The following is a 19,230-nucleotide window of genomic DNA, read 5'->3' as shown; positions in this document are numbered from 1 at the left end:
CAAATGTGCAAGTATCATTGTTAAATTTGAGTGCATTTTTAATAAATGAAGAGGTTCTCTAACCTTAACACTCGAGTATGTCATGTAGAAATTGTCATATTTGTACCTCTCTGTGTATCTATATATGAAATAATTAACAACTTAATTGCAGGTTTGAGTTTTGTAAGCATAGTTTAGACAACTCAAAATTGAAAAAAAAAAAATGAAAACATAAACTGCATAGAATTGAAGTATTGGTAATCCAGAAACTAACCCTGCAACTTGAGCATCAACAAACCATGCACGCCATGAATCGTCCAAAGTGAAATTCAATGACCTTATCCATTCTTGTGTACCGATATGTGGAATTGACAGATCAAGATCAGCACTATAAGACATCAAATTTAAAAAAATAAGAAATGTTATATGTATTATTCTTGTAATAACTGATGCATAAAACAAATTAAACCAACCGACAGTAATTTTATTATAGGATTTTTGCAAACAATGACAAACCTCTTATATTTTATATAATAAGCCAAGTTCGTATGTGTCAATTAGTATTTTGTTGGACCATGTAGAGCCTAATTTGTATTTGATCTGGTTTATAATCCAATCTGAGATAAAAGTGCTACGGTTTTAATGGCAGATTTTCAAAAACTTAGTGGTGGTAAAACTTTTTTGGCCCATTTTTTAGCCAATTGTGGATTCTCTGTGTGGGATATAAATTACCGTTATTTCATATTAGAGTTAAGTACGTCATTTTGAGAGAGAAACACTGTATTGCTGCATCTAGTATTTTTCTTCGAAAAATAGTAAATTACTGCAACTCAGTAGACATAGACAAATTGCCGATCTACGTAATTTCTTGTGTAGTGTGATTGTCTTGTATCAATTGTATGTGTTGCAAAAAATCCAAAATAGTAAGAGCAAAAGTATGATTAGAAAGGAAGTTATAAGCTATCACCAGTATATGAGAGCTCGGAGTCTGGTTTTACTTAGATTTCGGTGATAATCAATAGTACTCAGAATATCCTTTGTGTAAGCTAAGTCGGAAATGTTGCACAACGTCCAATATCCTTTGGTTCCCTAGATTGGCATCATATGAATTCCAGAATTATTTAATAGATGAAAACCTATATATCTATGCATATCATTGCGTATGTAGGGTTTACTTACCTCTCTAACATGAAGAGCTTCTCGAACACTTGGATCATTTGCCCAAATTTCAACAAATACATCTTCATAATCCTAAAATATAAATCAATCTATTATACATATTTTTTTTTTTTCAAAATATGATTGGCTAGATGCAAAAGAGAGAGAAAGAGAAAGAGGGTTATTTACTCGACACCATAATGCACTATTTGTAGGCAATGAATGGAGGAAATTGTTGGTATTCCTCATGAGAATTCTTTGATCCCTATCTACTTTATTGGGTTTCAAATAGCCACTTGTGCATAACGGTTCCAAAACTTGATTTGTGTTTATTCCACTGATTAACTGCGCCATCAAATGATCACTCTTATATAATCCTAATGGATACAAAATTTTTCAATAGAGATGATTTTATAGAGGCAAAAAAGCAATGTGTTAACTGACCTCATCGATAGCTTCAACATCCATCATACATCTTTCATTGGTTGTATCAATATTGACATAATTTCCATTGCAACTTGCTTTGGCCGACTTGAAAAGAAAAAGAAAACTACATTAAGTTTTTAAATTCATATAATGTGAATACAAATGAATTTTAGTGGAAATTGTCAGCCAGACTTGTACCAAACTGGTCGATTTGACCGGGTTAATCGAGAACCGGCCCAAAGGCTGGTTTTTGGGGGTTACGGTGGCTGCATCATAAAATTGCAAGGTTTTAACTTTTAACTTGGCAACAATACTTTTTTTTTTTTTAGAATTAAGGTTGCATCATAAAATTGCAAGGTTTTAACTTTTAACTTGGCAACAAAATATATATATATATATATATATATATATATTTTGAGAATTAAGGTGACAATACTAAAAGACTTCATATTGATAATAGTAATAACTAGCAAAGTGTTAAGGAGATAAAATCTTGGAAATATTTTAACCGAGAAGTTCATATAACATATAGAGACACTACTTGAGTTAAATTATATTATATTAATTATTTGACTCTTTTGGCCAAGAGCTTTGTTACTTAGTTGTGTCATTGACACCTTTGCCCTTTTAGTGTTCTTAATGAAGATTCCAGAGTTTAAATCCTCACATCCCCATTGTAATTATAATTTATAAAATAAATAAAAAATTATAAAAAAAAAAAAAATTCAACTCCTTTGATCTTAATTTTCCTCTACGTGGGATTGTCATTATTGAACTAAACACAACTTACACATGAATATTCTAACACAAAGAAACAATATTAATAACCTTATAGGGAGAAAATGCTATAGAACTTTGAAAATTTATTTCAGCTAAAGAAGAGTAATAACCTTATAGAGTTCATCCGATATAAGAGTCAAACGATGAGCAGCTGGGACTTTTGAGTTAACATCAAGATATGAATCTTTCTTTGGGCTCCCAAGCACATATCCCTAATGTTAATTCGAGAATGTTGTGGTCATACATAATTCACAAAAGAGAAGGTTATTGTGATGCTCTTTTCGAATTACGGCGAAGATAAATTATCCAATAGAATTATTTCAAACCAATTTTTACATTTTTTTTTTTCATCTCTTTAATTTTCTTTACTTATTATTTTTTGGGATAATTACAGCAAACCCACCTGAGGTTTGGCCCGTTTGCGCTTTGCCTATCTGTGGTTCAAAACTTAACACTTTGCCCACCTGAACTTCAATCCGTTACCCATCTGTTATCCACCTCTTCCTTTGCCGTTAGAAAAACATATTTTTAAGGAAAAACAAACATAACAAAGATCAAAAAGTTAGGGTTTTTTTTTTTTATTGCTTAAGAACTTCTGTGAAAATAGGATAGGATTGAGAAACAAATTCATTTCGTACAAGTAATCCATGGTTTTTGCGACCCATGTCGAGAAATCCAATCCTTGCACAAGCGGTGAGAGCATTGATAAGAGTAACCTCATCCGGCCTTGCATTAACATCAGACTTGAGCATTTCATCAAACACCTTCAAGGCATCCCAATAACAATGTCCTTGTATACACCCAGAAACCATACTGTTCCAAGACACCACATCACGAACAGAGAGTGGTATTTCATCGAAGACTTGGCGAGCATTATGAAGCAAGCCGCAAAAGGAGTACATGGAAAGCAAAGTGTTTTGGACGAAGACATCGTGTTGGAGACTGAGTTTGAACGTGAGGGAGTGAAGCTCTTGACCTTTGTGGGAAAGTGAGAGACGGGCACAAGCTTTGAAGAGGAAAGGGAAAGAATGGCAGTCCGGGAAAAGCCCGAAACGGCGGCGCATGAGATTGTAAAGAGAGATGCATTGTTCTGGTGAAGCAGTAGTGTTACTGTTGTTGTGTGAGTAAGCTTTGAACATGAAATTCCAGGCGAAGATATTGGGGTTCTAAATTTGAGAGAAAAGGGTGTAAGGGAAGTGGAGATTGTTGGCATTGGAGTGTGGAGGAGAGGCTGATAACGCCATTGAGGGTGTGGGTTGTTGGATAGGATTGGAAGGAAGTGGGGTTTGGGGAAAGTGGTGCGGATTTGAATTTGAATTTGAATTCAAGTTCGACTTCTGGTTCTGGGAGTGATGGTGAAGATTATGGGATTGAGAAACCAGGTTGGGGAAGAAACCAGGTTGGGGAAGAAACCAGGTCAGTTTTGACAATGTTGTCCTTGTCCTTGTTGTTTTTGTTGTTATTTGCTTCGATATATTTTTTGTTTAACATGGAGATTGGTTAAAATTCATTTTGCATTGAGAAAATTTGTTCTCATAGAAGTTCTTAAGCAATAAAAAATTCTAACTTTTTGATCTTTGTTATGTTTGTTTTTCCTTAAAAATATGTTTTTCTAACGGCAAAGGGAGAGGTGGGTAACAAATGGGTAACGGATTGAAGTTCAGGTGGGCAAAGTATTAAGTTTTGAACCACGGGTAGGCAGAGCGCAAACGGGCCAAATCTCAGGTGGGTTTGCTGTAATTATTCCTTATTTTTTTTTGGAAAGAAAGTAGACTATTAATCATTTTATATTATTCTAAAACATGTAGATCCGAATCATTGTTAGTCTAGAAGAATTTTAAAAGTAACTAAAAAGTCATCATTTTCAGAGGTTTGTACTTTGAGATTGAAGTGTGGCTTGAGCCCAGCTTCGTTACCTGCAATTAAACAAAAAAGAGCAAGTCTTATTGAGAGGAAAACAACAAAATACTAGGGACTTGAGCTTGAACCAGAAATATACATAAACATGCACACACACTCAAATATGTAATTCTTTTGTCATGTAAATATGTTACCATCATATATTTTTTGAGCCAAGACTGGAATGAAAATGCCTGCATACGAACCACCACCAATGTAAAGTTGATTTTCTGCAAATTCAGAGTGGTCGATTATCCACTGCATGGCAATTCCAAAAACACAAGACTTTCATCAAATTTCCTTGTAGTAGAAAGTACCCATGTTAATTATGACAATATTTGTAATATTATTTGCTGTAGTGCTGGAAATTTCTTAGTCCCAAAACACATCTAGAACAAAGAAATCATTATTTTTTACACAATTTGTTGGAATAGCGAGTTATGATTAGTACAATCTCACTTTTATATATATATATATATATATATGTATGTATATTTATATTTATTGGCACAATTTTAATAATTATGCACTAATTATAGTAGATGTCACCTCAATGGTTATGATTTTTTTTTTTTTTGGGGTGACAATATCCTTATCACTCACTATTCTAGAAGACCATTTTCAGTTGAGACAGAAAAAAGAGTGCCTTAATGTCACACCTTTTGCAGAAAATTGTAAAGATTTGCTACAGTTTTTCGGTCGGTCGTAGAGTAGCCGTCAAAGCTTTTTGAGTAAGAAAATCCGGCGCCAACTGGTGCATCTATGAATAGCAAGTTAAGGCCCTGAAAATTTGATCATCATATTAATGGAACAGAGTCAATAAAAAGTGCATATTACCAATAAATTTTCATATATAGGATCATCAATCTTGTAGGAGCAGCCAGAAGTTCCCACACCTTTGTCCAAGTGTCTGGGTTCAAATGAAGTGTGGGCAACCTTTCCTCAGAATATATATAATCAAAAGATAAGGGTCCTACAAATACAATGTGCAGATGCAAGTTAGGTGCGAAATTCTTAAGTAATAATCATATTTCATATCACATGCCATACAACAAAATAAATAATATAATAATAATAAAGTTGGGTTTAAAAGTCATCATTATACTAAGTGTGTGTTTGTATTCAACTTAATTCATGTCCACGTTTTCCCTGCTGCGTTTTGTTCTTCCTTTTTTTTTTTTTTTTTTGGTTTTCACGCGTTTTAGGGGTATTGCGGTTACTGTTCAATGAACAGTAATCGCAAATATTGACTTTCTGCAGTGAACAGTGCATATATGCACTGTTCACGGACCCACAAATTTCATTTTTTATCAATTTTTTCATTAAAAATGGGTCCTACAGCACTATTCACACATTTAAAAATTATTTTGCTACAGTGTTTTCAGTTTTCAGTTTTAGCAAAATAAGTTCTATCCAAACAGACCCTAAGTGACTGCACCATAAATTGCATAAATGTTTTAAATAAATTTTTTTTCACCAATCATGTCTTTTTTTGGGTGGTGTATATATATATATATATATATATATGGTTTTTGGGATAGAATTAAATTAATGGGGATGGTTTTGATTAGTCATCAATGTCCAATATGTCCTAATCAACGTACGTTTGTTTGTTTGTTTTTTTTTTTTTTTTTTTTTTTTTTTTTTTTTTTTTTTTTTTTTTTTTTTTGCGTTAAAAGAGAGTTTATTGCAACACTGAAACCGTATTTCCAATGCATGTTGTTGGGGGAGCAGAATCTGTGCAAAAGGCCCATGCACCCAAAGCCCATGGGTATAAAAGTTAAAAAAAAAAAAGGAAAAACTTGGATCCAGCCCAAGGTATATAGTTATAAAAGAAGTAAGTGGGGCACATCAATGTCCAATATGTCCTAATAAACGTTGGTTTTTTTTTTTTTTTTTTTTTTTTTTTTTTTTTTTTCCGCTAAATGAAGTCAAAAGATCTTGTTGGGCCACAAAGCGCGGCCCGTTAATTATCCTCGTTCCTGCTTAGTACATGGCCGAGGATAGGAAAAAATTCTACATGTGACTGGCTTATAAGTCCAATGTCTCATTGACATGTGGGACCCACATGTCAATTCATCCAAACGATGAAAATAAAAAAAACTCATTGGTTATAAAATCCTTGGCGCAAAGACGCAGTAGCTTCTTCAAAGAATATGATGAACTATGGCAAATTGTCTCCGGTCGCAATGTGCATGAATAATCACTTTGCATCAAGGTGCATCACTTGAGACGGTCCTTAAAATAATCTTTATATATGTCTAGGGTTGTGAGAAAAGAAACTCTACACAAATACACTTGGATATGTGTGAAAATAGATCTGGAAATCTAAATTTCATTATTCTCGATAGATACTCTTTCTATCGAATAGCTGTTGAGCATCAGCATTAAATCTCTATAGATATCATCTGTCGAGCTATTTGTCGAACTTTAATAAACAACACTTCTTCATTTATTTCTTGGACAGATTTGCATGGCTTTCAATACTAAACTTGAACTCTTGTTCCTTGAAGTACTGTTAGGAACCTTATCTGCATTTGTGTTGTATAGCATTGTAGTGTATAGTAGATAAACACTTGTGTTGTATAGCATTGTATTGTACAGCAGATAAACAAGTGGCACGTGTGTGTGTGTAGTGTATAACAACTAAGCAAGGGCACATGTGTGACAGTAAGGAAATGACTAGCATTCTGTTAGGGAAGGTAGTTACACAGATATAAAGAGAGGATTGGTTTTGTATGATGGACAATGAATAATACTCAAGCATTCTCTTACTCTGATCTTTCTCTCTCTTTCTATGGAGGCCCGGTCCCTTTGAAGTGACCACATTTCTTTTCCTTTTCCATTTCCTATAAGCAGAATCATAACATTTGGTATCAGAGTAGTGATCCAAGAGTGGGCAACATGACGGAGATAAGATCAAATTCCCAGAATTTCTAAAAAATTGCTGCTTTATCCAAGATTACTAACAACCATGAACAAACCCTCCAAAAAATCAAGAAGCAATTACAAACTCTCACCACATTTATGCAAAAGTGGGTTGATTCTGAGGAACAACATCAATAATCACCACAATGTAGAGGATGGGTTAATGCTACGGTTTCCAATGAAGGCCATGAACATTTACCACTTGGACCAATCAAGAATCTGAGGCTTGAGTTTCCACGATTTCAAGGAGAGGATCCTACTTGTTGGGTATACAGAGCCAATCAATTTTTCTCATATCACAACACTCCGGAGCATCATAAGGTGTTAATGGCTTTATATCATCTTGATGGTGAAGCTCTAATTTGGTTTCAGGAGGCTGAACAGGCAAGAGGATTTGCAAGTTGGGAAGTGTTTGTTCAAGCTTTGCAAACTCGATTTGGGACCATTGCCTATGATGACCGTATGGAAGCATTGACAAGACTCAAGCAGATGACTTCTGTGGTGGCTTACAAAGGTAATTTCAAAATTTTTTCTAATAGAATCACGGGGTTATTTGAGTCTCACAAATTGAGTTGCTTTTTAAGTGGGTTAAAGGATGAGATAAGATTGCCTATTAGGATGTTAGTTCCTAAAACCCTTAATGAAGCTTTTGGTTTAGCAAAGATTCAAGAAGAATATGTTAACAGTAGTAGGAAAGCATTTAGAGGTGTAACTGATAATGGGAGGGCTTCAATTTTGGGTGCCCCTAAATTGGAAGCTATGGTGGAGCCAAGAACTAAGGTCCCATTGCAGAGGTTGACTAGTGCACAAATGGAGGAAAGGAGGAAACAAGGTCTGTGTTACAATTGTGATGAGAAGTGGCAGATGGAGCACAAATGCAAGGGAGCTAAATTGTTTCTGTTGGAGGAAATATCCATGGAAGTAGAACCTAGAACTTCAGGTGTGCAGTTAGTTGAGATTTCTGATGATGAGGTGCTGTTAGAGCCTTAAGGTGCATTTCAGAGGAGTGGGGTTGGCAAGGATGGCATTGACCCTGCTGAGATTACTTTATATGCATTAGTAGGGTGCCTTACTTTTAAGACCGTGAGGGTAAGGGGAAGAATCAAGAAACAAGAAGTGGTGTCTCTTATTGATTCTGGGAGCACCCACAACTTCTTGGATGCTTCTGTGCTACCAAGATTGCAGTTGCAACTTGATACCTCTTGGGTATTAGAGGTTAAAGTAGCTGATGGCACAATCATCAAGACTTTATGTAGCTGTCCAAGAGTCACTATCACTATACAGGGTATCAGTTTGTCATAGACTTTAATGTCTTACATTTAGGAGGTTGTGAGGTGGTTCTTGGTACTCAATGGTTGAGTACTTTGGGGGAAATTAGCTGGGACTTCCAGTTATTGACCATGAAATTTATGTACTTGGGTAAAAGGGTGTTTTTGCAAGGATTACAGACTGCTCCATCAACCATTTCAAAAGCTGCAGAGGTTGATAGGTTTCTTAGTGGTTTAGAAAGGAAAGGCCTAGTGTTGGAGTTAGGTTATATTCAGCCTAGCCAAAGTCCATTTTCTTCACCTGTCTTACTTGTAAGGAAGGCTGATGGTAGTTGGAGGATGTGCATTGACTATAGGGCTTTAAATAAGGCAACCATTAAAGATAAGTTTCCAATTCCAGTGATAGATGAACTGTTGGATAAACTAGCAGGTGCTTCCATTTTCTCTAAACTCGATTTAAGGTCAGGTTATCATCAAATAAGAATGAAGAGTGAGGATGTGCCCAAGACTGCCTTTAGAACTCATGAAGGACACTATGAGTTCCTAGTTATGCCCTTTGGGCTGACTAATGCCCCATCCACCTTTCAAGCATTAATGAATTCTTATTTTAGACCTTCTTTGAGAATATTTGTTCTAATATTCTTTGATGACATCCTTGTTTTCAGTAAGTGCTTGGATGATCATGTTTCTCATTTAAGGATTGTTTTAAGGGTTTTGCTGTCTCATCAGCTTTATGCTAAGCAGTCTAAATGTGTTTTTGGGTGTTCTAAAGTGGAATATTTGGGCCGTATAATCTCTGGAGAGGGTGTTAAGGCTGATTCTAAGAAAATTTTTGCAATGCTCCAATGGCCAATACCAGAAAATGTGAAGGCTTTAAGGGGTTTCCTAAGTTTGACAAGGTATTATAGAAAGTTCATTAAGGGTTATGGTTCAATTGCCCAACCTTTAACTGATCTTCTTCGAAAAGATGCATTTCAATGGACTGACAAGGCTTTGGAGGCATTTCTCCGTTTGTTATAGAATGTGATGCATCAGGTTGTGGTTTAGGGGCTATACTAATGCAAGACCATAGACCGATTGCATTTCATAGTCAAGCTTTGAAAGGGAAGAACCTTCCTTCATCTGTCTACCTATGAGACTGAGTTACTGGCTTTGGCTACTGTAGTCAAAAAGTGGAGATCCTATTTGATTGGTAGACCCTTTATGGTTAGGACTGATCATCAGAGTTTAAAATTCTTGTTGGAACAAAGAATTGCCACTCCATCTCAGCAAAAATGGCTAGCTAAACTTTTGGGTTATGCTTTTGTTGTGGAATACAAAAAAGACAGTGACAATAGGGTGGCTGATGCTCTTTCTAGGCACCCTGCCTTCAGTTATGAGTTGTCACAGTCTGATGCTAACTCCAAGACTAGTTGCTTCTTTTTGCTCTCAGTACATGATCCTACTTGGCTGCCTTTATTAAAGGATAGTTACTTACAAGATGACACTATTCAAAACATTATTGCTGCCATTCAAGCTAGAAATCCACCTAGAGGATTCACTTTCCAGAATGGGTTATTGTTTTACAAGGGTAGGTTCTACATTAGCTCACATTGTTCTCTCAAATCTCAGTTTTTGCATCATGTCCATAGCAGCCCCTTGGCTGCTCATTCCGGATTCTTAAAGTCTTATCAAAGAGCTAAGAAGGAATTTTATTGGCCTAGAACGAAGTCTGATCTTAAGAAGTTTGTGAGGGATTGTGATGCATGTTAGAGGATTAAATCTGCCATTACTTCCCTAACTGGACTGCTTCAGCCACTGGCAATTCCCACCACTCCTTGGACAGATGTGAGCTTGGATTTCATAGAAGGTCTTCTTAAGTCTATGGGGTATGAGGTGATTTTAGTAGTCGTGGACAGATTAACTAAATATGCTCACTTTATCCCAGTTTCCCATCCCTATAATGCAGCCAAGATTGCTTCCCTCTACATGCAACATGTTTTCAAGCTCCATGGTATGCCTACATCTATAGTTAGTGACAGGAATGCTACCTTCACTTCTCTATTTTGGTCAGAATTGTTTAGGCTTCAGGGAGCTGACTTGGTTATGTCTTTAGCATATCATCCTCGGTCAGATGGGCAGATTGAGATTGTTAACAAGTGCTTATAACAGTATTTAAGGGCTTTCACCAGTGACAGACCACATCAGTGGGCAACCTGGCTTCCCTTGGTTGAGTATTGGTTCAACACTTCCTTTCACACTAGTTTAAAGTTGTCTCCCTTTGAGGCCTTGTATGGTTTCCCTGCCTCCAAATTGCAAGCTTATATTCCTAGCACTACTAGGCTGGATGCCTTGGATTCCTTATTATGTCAGAGACAGGTTGTTTTGGACACCTTGAAGACTCATTTGGTTGCTGCACAGGCTAGAATGAAGTTTCAAGCAGATAAACACAGACAGGACAGATCATTTGAAGTTGAAGATTGGGTTTTTCTAAGATTGTTGCCATACAGATAGTAGTCTTTGGCTTCCAAGGGGAGATGGAAACTTTCACCAAACTATTTTGGTCCATTTCAAGTCTTGTAGAAGGTTGGTCCTGTGTCATACAAGCTAGATCTTCCTCCTGAATCCAAAGTTCACCCTGTGTTTCATGTTTCTTGTTTAAAGATGAAGCTAGGACAACATGTTACACCTATTCCTACCTTACCACCTGTTGATGAGTCAGGATAGGTACTCTCAGAACTTATTGCCATGTTGAAGACTAGGACAAAATCTTTGAGATCTCGGGTCATTACTGAGGTTTTGGTACATTGGTTGGGCTTTTCAACTACTGAAGCTACTTGAGAATCTCTACATCAGTTGCAACTTGCCTTTCCTCACCTTGTGGGCAAGGTGGTTTGAATGGGAGAGGTAATGTTAGGAACCTTATCTACACTTGTGTTGTATAGCATTGTAGTGTATAGCAGATAAACACTTGTGTTGTATAGCATTGTATTGTACAGCAGATAAACAAGTGGCACGTGTGTGTGTGTAGTGTATAACAGCTAAGCAAGGGCACGTGTGTGACAGTAAGGAAATGACTAGCATTCTGTTAGGGAAGGTAGTTACATAGATATAAAGAGAGGATTGGTTTTGTATGATGGACAATGAATAATACTCAAGCATTCTCGTATTCTGATCTTTCTCTCTCTTTCTATGAAGGCCCAGTCCCCTTGAAGTGACCACATTTCTTTTCCTTTTCCATTTCCTATAAGCAAAATCATAACAAGTACTAAACCTATCTTAGATCTACCCAATTATAAGTAAAATGTGTTTTATCAAAAGATTAGCCAATTTATATAACATATGTCTCTAACAAGTTCCACATATGTCCTAACAATTATTTATATCAAAATCACCTTAAACCCTTCTTTGATAACATAAGCGAGGGATGATTAATTGATTCCAAGTCTCTTGATGTTAACTGACACCCACTTGGGCACTATTCTATGTCATGGCTATTAATCTAGCAATTATTATTATTATGGAGAGAATAATAATAAGCTATTTCCAAACAGATTTTTCCCCAACATGGAGAGAAAACACTAGTGACAAAGTTGTAACTGTAGAGTTACATATTTGCCCCCTTAGATAACTCTTTTTTTTTTCTTTTTTCTTTTTTTTTTTCCCATTTCTTATCTTGTTTTTTGTCCCATTCTTTTTGTCTTTTTGTGCTTGTTCTTTTCCAGTTTTCATGTTCTCTCTTCTTCTTCTTCTTCTTCTATTTTTTTTTTTTTTTTCTCTTTCACGTTCTAACTTTTTTCTTTCTTGTTTGTTTTATTTCTCTCTTTTTTTTTTACTAGTTCAGTACCCATCTCATCTCTGTGCTCTCTTTTTTTTTTTGCATTGTTAAAAAAAAAATGTAATAGATATAATAATAAAGAGAAAAAAAATATAATAGGTATAATGTTTTAATTTTTATAAAATGTTATTTTAGTAATTTTAATTGATAAATAAGTAATATTTTATTATAAAGAAATGTATTTCTTATATATAATGAAATAAGTACATAAGAGTAAATTTGGACAAACCATATTTTTCATCCCTCCACTTTTCCACTCCCCTAACTAAACACAAATGAGAGAAAATAAAATCTTTTCTATTCTCTCATTTTTCCATCTTCTCCCCATTTTCTATTCTCCCATTTTTCCATCCTTCCAACCAAACACCCTTAGGGTGCCATACTCTTGTTTCATGTTATAATTTATCAAAAATTGCTCGTGTTGCTGTGTTGTACCCATATCCGTATCTGTGCCCATGCTTTCTTAGGTTTAACACAAAAGTATAAAAGTGTACACCCATAGAAGTAACTTTTAAAGGATGATAGACTAGGTTATACAACATGCAACCTTGAGTTTAGGGGTGTCAAATGGGTGGGTTTGGGGTGGGCATAATTGGGTTGGGTACATAAAAATCATTTATTCATTTATTGCCCATTTAACTAATTACTTCTAACCCAAACCCAACCCAACCCAACCCAACCCAATTATTATGGGTAAACCCCAACTCACCAAATTACCCAATAATCAAATTACCAAAATGCCCCCAAAACTTGAAAATGACCAAAGTACTCCTAAAATCCTTTAAAATGACCAAAATACCCCTTAAACCAAAAAAAAAAGACCAAATATGCTCAAAAACCACTAATAATGACCAAAATACCCCCAAAATCTAAAGAATGACCAAAATACACCTAAACCTAAAAAATACCAAATATACTCAAAAATTACTAAAAATGACCAAAATACCCCATAAACCAAAAAAATGACCGAAATATCTCCCAAAACTTAAAAAATTACCAAAATATCTTTGAAACCTTAAAAGTACCAAAATACCCCCCGAAACCTAAAAAATTACCAAAATACCATTGAAACCTAAAAAATAACCAAAATACTCTTGAAACATAAAAATTATCAAAATACCCCCTAAACTTAGAAATGACTAAAATACCCCCAAAATCTAAAAAATTACCAAAATACCTCTGAAACCTAAAAATTAACAAAAATACCACAAAAACTTAAAAAATGTCCAAAATACCCCCAAAACCTAAAACATTAACCAAAATACCAATGAAACCTAATCATTTAACTAGAACCCCTTCGAAACCTTAAAATGAAAAAAATACCCCTTAGACCTATAAGATGATAAAAATACACCCTATACCGAAAAATGCCCGAAATACCTCCAAAATTAAAAATAAAAATGATCGAAATACCATGAAATCTTAAAAATGACCAAAATACCCCAAAACCTAAAAAAATTACCGAAATAGCCCCAAAATCTAAAAATTAATGTAACACCCATAAAACCTAAAAAACTACTACCATTCCCTCAAAACCTACAAAATGAATAAAATACTCTTAGAGCCTTTAATTTGATGAAAATACCCTCGAAACTTCCAAAATACCCTAAACCTCTATTTTGGTAATTTTTTAGGCTTCGGGTGTATTTTGTTCATTTTAGATATTTCGGTCATTTTAGATATTTTGAGGGGTTTTGGTCGTTTAAGAGGTTTAGAGCTATTTTGATTGTTTTAGAGTATTTTTGGTAATTTTAGAGGTTCCGAGTTATTTGTGGTCATTTTAGAGGTTTTGGATGTATTATAATCATTTAAAAGGTTTAGGGGTATTTTCGTCATTTTAAAGGTTTAGGGGTATTTTCGTCATTTTATAGGTTTGAGGGTATTTTCGTCATTTTTGAGGTTTCAGGGGTATTTTGGTCATTATCAAGGTTTCAGGGTTATTTTGTCATTTTTTATGTGTAGGGGGTATTGTGGTCATTTTTTAGATTTCGTGGGTATTTTGGTCATTTTTAAGTTTCAAAGGTATTTCGGTCATTATAACGATTTTGGGGGTATTTCGTTTTTTATTTTATTTTATTTTATTTTAATTTTAATGTTTAGGTATTGTGGTCATTTTTTAGGTTTTAAGGGTATTTTGGTCATTTTTTTAGTTTTTGGGGGTATTTCAGTCATTATAAAGGTTTCAGGGGTATTTCGTCATTTTTTTATGTTAAGGGGGTATTTTGGTCATTTTTAGGTTTTGGGGGTATCTTGGTCATTTTTTAAGTTTTAGGGGGTAATCCAGTCATTTTTTAGGTCTATGGGGGTATTTTGGTTAGTTTTAGGTTTCAGAGGTATTTCAATCATTTGTTTGGTTTAGGGGGTTTTTTGGTTAGTTTTTAGGTTTAAGGGGGTATTTTGACCATTTTTGAGGTTTACGAGGGTATTTCGATCATTTTTAGGTTTCGGGGGTATTTTGGTTTTTTTTTAATATTTTAATTTCGGGGGTATTTCGGTCATTTTATAGGTTTAGGGGTATTTCGGTCATTTTTTAGGTTTAAGGGGTATTTCGGTCATTTTTAGGTTTTGGGGGGGGTATTTTGGTAAATTTTAGGTTTCGGGGGTATTTATGTCATTTTTTTTAGGTTTATGGGGTATTTTGGTAATTTTTTAGATTTAATGGGTATTTTGGTCTTTTTAGTGGTTTTGTGGTATTTTAGAGTTGGGTAATTTGTAGAAATGATACTTAGGTCATTATTGGGTCTTATTAGGTACCCAATTAAAATTTAATAAACATTAATGTTAATTGGATTAATACCCATTTAACCCAATTAATAATTGGGTGGGTTTAAGTCTTATTTAAGTGGGTAGATTTAGGTTGATTTTGCCACCCCAACTTGAGTTAAGAGTAATGACTTCAAAATAACTACAATATTCCGTTTTCATAAAAGAATCCCCAGAAAGAAGAACAACCGGGCCCTCCATTGATCCAAACTAGGAGCGAATCACTTGAAGGTTCTCTTTGAGACTCAACAAAAGAGTAAAATAGTTGTATATTTCACCCATACCTACGTAGCTGTCCAACAAAATCTTCAGTTATTAAGACCACTATGTGGAATTTTTAAATGACAATCACATGCTCAGAGATATTAGAAAAAAGTTATAACATGCGTTTGTTTGAAAATAACTTATTTAGTTCTTTGTTAAAAACTTTTTGTTGAAGGTGTACTAAAATATATTTGTACTTTGAAAAAGTGAGAAAAAGTAAGAAAAAAAAAATGAAGTTTTAAAAAACTGTATATAGAAGACTTTATGTTGCTAAAAACTTTATGTTGAAGCTGACCGTTTGAAAATTTCTTATTTTCAATAGCTTATTTGCACAAGTTGAGACAAATAAACTAAAAGCTAACATTTTTTCAAAAAAAGTAAAAGTTAAATTATTTGAAATAAGGTTGAGATTAAAAGTAGTGTGGGATCTGCAAACTGTAAATAAAATAAGCAAAAAGTCAGCTTATAATTAGTTCTAAAACTTACATCATTCTAGTTAACTCAACTGAAAAAGTTTATTTTGTATAATATTTACTAAACACTAAAGAAGATAATTGAACCTAATTTCTATAAAAAAAAAAAAAGTAGCAAAAAAAAGTTACAATATAGAAGTTAGAAAAGTGAATAATTAAGTTAACTAACCCAGTTTCAAGCTTGAATGGGAGATCACCACCAAGGGCAGAGCTCCATGGATGAGTGGGGGGACATCCCTCTCCTCCCCTCAACAACACCCACCACCCCCCCCCCCCCCCCCCCCAAAAGCACCAAAATTTTAAATTTTTTAAATACTATATATAAATACATAACATTTTAATTATTAGCCTACAAAACCTAAAATATTTGAGCTAGTCCAATTATGCTCTTAAAAAAATTGTCCAATTGATCTACTAGTTATAGAATTTTTTTTTTCTCACATTCATTTTTTATCGTAAAATGTGTTCTTGTGTCGGTTAAAGTTTTAGATCATTCATGTCTTTAAATACTTCATTAGTTCAATTGAAATTTTTTTACTCACTTTGGTAGACAATATGGTAACTTATATTAAAAATGAAAATTTAAGGATTTACTATGATATCTGCTTCTGATAATTACTCTTTATCATCAGACCAAGACACTAATTAGTTTTCTTGTAGGCAGGAATTAAACACTAGGTGTTGGTTTGGATACGGATGAAAACATCCCTGCATCTACGGCTTTTTTTTTTTTTTAGCACCTAATGCACTGTTCATGGGACATGAACAGTGGATTAAGGCAAATGCACAGTATTTTCATTAATGAATAGTAATTGGAAATTTTTTTTTTATTATTTTCAGTTTTCAGCAAAATAAGCAGTATCTAATACATCCTAGATCTCTTATATTTTAATGAAAAATTAATCTCATATTTAATCCTCAAGGGCTCATTTGGATTGAGGGAGAAAGGAGAGGGAGTAGAGGGGAGTAGAGTAGAGTAGAGGTGGCTGAAAATAGACTAATTTTTGGCCAATTTCGCTTTACCCTACTCTACTCTCCCTCTCTTTCCCTCAATCCAAACAAACCATAAGTAATGAATAATGACAAAAATAATAAAAATTTCCATAAAAGAACCCCTGGAAAGAAGAACAACCGGGCCCTCCACCGATCCAAATTTGGAGAGGATCACTTGAAGGTTCTCTTTGAGACTCGACAAAAGAGTAAAACAGTTGTACGTCATCCATTTCACCCGCACCTACGTAGCTGTACAACTAAATCTTCAATTATTGAGACCACCATGTGAAATTTTTAAATGATAATCACATGCTCACACAGAGATATATATTAAAAAAAGAATAAGTTAGGTTTAAGTTACAACATGCTCCTAATAAAAAATTATACCGAGTCCGTTTGGAAATTGATAGCTTATTTGCATAAGGTGAGACAAATAGCTAAAAGCTAGCATATTTTCAAAAAACTAAAAGTTGCATTATTTAAAATAAATCTGAAATAAAAAGTAGTTAGTTTGGTATTAATAAACGCTCTCTTCATGCCTATTTATGCCAGATTTTATATTAATATAATATGATTTACTATCTAATACTAATCTATAAATTCATATACTTAATATATTTGGAAAATCTTAAAATCTAATATTGTGAAATTTTATTGGTGAGATGGTAAATGTTTGAATAAAGATGGGTATTAGAAAAGAGAAGTGATATGTCCACAACATTTTTACAATATATAATAGGTGGTAAGTTGTTGTTGGTTTTAATTTAAATTTACCATTGAAATTACTTTTTTGACCATTAATAAGGCAATAACAACCTGTAACAATATGCATATGCCACTTATGATATGTTGTGAAAATGTTGTGGATACTATTTCGCGTTAGGAAAGCAAAGGTTTGATGGCATATTTATCAGATATATATATATATATATATATATATTGATAAATAGGATAAGATTTCAATTTATACTATTTTCTTTAAGATGTTTGCTCTTCATTATCATATAAAGACATCAATTGGTTTTTGGTGCAAACATAGTTAACCCAAATTTTTTATTTGACGAAAAAAACTACCAGTTGAGTTAATTAGATCCACCAATAAAAATAGTTCTCTAATTAAAAGGCATTAGTAACTAATAATATATTAACTAAACACTGTAGAAGATAATTGAACCTAATTTCTAAAAAAAAAAAAAAATCTAGTAAATAAAAGTTGGAGTACAAAGATAAAAGTTAGAAAAGTGAATTATTAAGTTAACTAACCCAGTTTCAAGCTTGAATGGGAGATCGCCATCAAAACCTGGTAGAGTCTTGACTATGGAACGTGAAGTGGCATAGCTAGAGAAGAACAATATTTGAAGAAGCACATAAGAACATATCCATGTCATTCTCCTACCAGTTAGCTCCATAGATAGCTGCTTCTTCTAATGCACCAAACTATATGACTGAAGGCATGTATATATGTTTCAGTTATCCCTTGTATATGGAGTATATATAAGGTCGCCTCTCAGCTTTAATCATTATATTGTATCCTAATCATTGTGATTAAACAACCAGTCAGCAACAAACTTTCCTAAAATCTAGGGCATGGGAGGGGGAAATTATACACCACTTTATTTTTGCTCTTGTTGCCTGTGGGCGGTGGGGCCAAAGAGCAAAGACCTTATACAATGTATTATTGGAGAAAGAGAAAGAAGGGTAAGAAGTCATTAATATGTGAGATCCACAAATAATTTTCTTTCTTTGTCTCTTTTCTTTGTCTGGTTCTTTTTTATTGCTCTATATTTGATTGTTTTGTTTAGTGGTTTGGAAATTGAAGGAAAGTCACAAAAATTTGCCAATGGGTATTTCAATTAGTCCTAGCAAAATTGGATGTGGACTGTTAACTAAGAGAGTTAATACCATCAAGGTTTTGAAACCCGGACCGTTCATTGAATCGTAAAAGAAAGAGGTTCAAGGTTTTTGAGGTCGAACCGAAGTTGAACAAGGGTCGAACCATGATGATGTCATAATTAATTAAAGGCTAGATATAGATATTAAATTTATAAAACTAGCAAAATTTACTAATATATCTATATATGTGAGGGAAATTTAATGATGTTTAAGCATATATTTAATAATTAAATAAGAAAGTTAATAAAATAAAATAATAACCATGAAAACATTAAAATTTATGATTAATTTTTGAAGTAAAGTTGAATATCTTTGAAGGATTTTAATTATACATTTTTTTATTCCTTGTAAGAGATGGATAATTTAATTAAGTAGAATAAAATTGTGTTAAGTTGTTTTTATTAAAAAAAAAAATTGCTAAGGGGTTGGACCCCATGGTTCTTGCCACCAATTTTGCATGAACCGTGCGGTCCAACCTCGATTTTAGGGGTTCATAGAATTGCCACATATGTCCGGTTCTCTATGCTTAGAAAACCGGATTTCAATCTGGTTTTCGGTTTTCTCGGTCCGGTCCGGGTCTAAAAACAGT

At 34.0% G+C, this 19,230-nt stretch overlaps 1 protein-coding gene across 1 annotated transcript in view; it reads right to left on the bottom strand.

Annotated features, from left to right (window-relative positions):
• LOC115949849 (serine carboxypeptidase-like 13) overlaps positions 1-18,210 on the bottom strand; it is a 35,812-nt gene extending 17,602 nt beyond the window's left edge. Inside the window, exons 1-13 of the mRNA XM_031067121.1 lie at positions 18,012-18,210; positions 16,853-16,997; positions 5,139-5,216; positions 4,902-5,024; positions 4,398-4,500; positions 4,222-4,259; positions 2,454-2,555; positions 1,582-1,668; positions 1,327-1,482; positions 1,159-1,230; positions 947-1,068; positions 254-367; positions 64-118 (exon numbers count right to left, since the gene is read on the bottom strand). Of these exons, the coding sequence (XP_030922981.1) occupies positions 64-118; positions 254-367; positions 947-1,068; positions 1,159-1,230; positions 1,327-1,482; positions 1,582-1,668; positions 2,454-2,555; positions 4,222-4,259; positions 4,398-4,500; positions 4,902-5,024; positions 5,139-5,216; positions 16,853-16,997; positions 18,012-18,157 (1,341 nt within the window). The 5' untranslated portion in view covers positions 18,158-18,210. The remainder of the gene's footprint in view (positions 1-63; positions 119-253; positions 368-946; positions 1,069-1,158; positions 1,231-1,326; positions 1,483-1,581; positions 1,669-2,453; positions 2,556-4,221; positions 4,260-4,397; positions 4,501-4,901; positions 5,025-5,138; positions 5,217-16,852; positions 16,998-18,011) is intronic.
• Positions 18,211-19,230: the final 1,020 nt, after the last annotated feature.

This window comes from Quercus lobata, chromosome 1, assembly GCF_001633185.2.
Source record: "Quercus lobata isolate SW786 chromosome 1, ValleyOak3.0 Primary Assembly, whole genome shotgun sequence".
In the NCBI taxonomy this organism is placed as follows: Eukaryota; Viridiplantae; Streptophyta; class Magnoliopsida; order Fagales; family Fagaceae; genus Quercus; species Quercus lobata.
The sequence above is the reverse complement of the archived record's forward strand: the minus strand, read 5'-3'. Positions and strand labels throughout refer to the sequence as shown.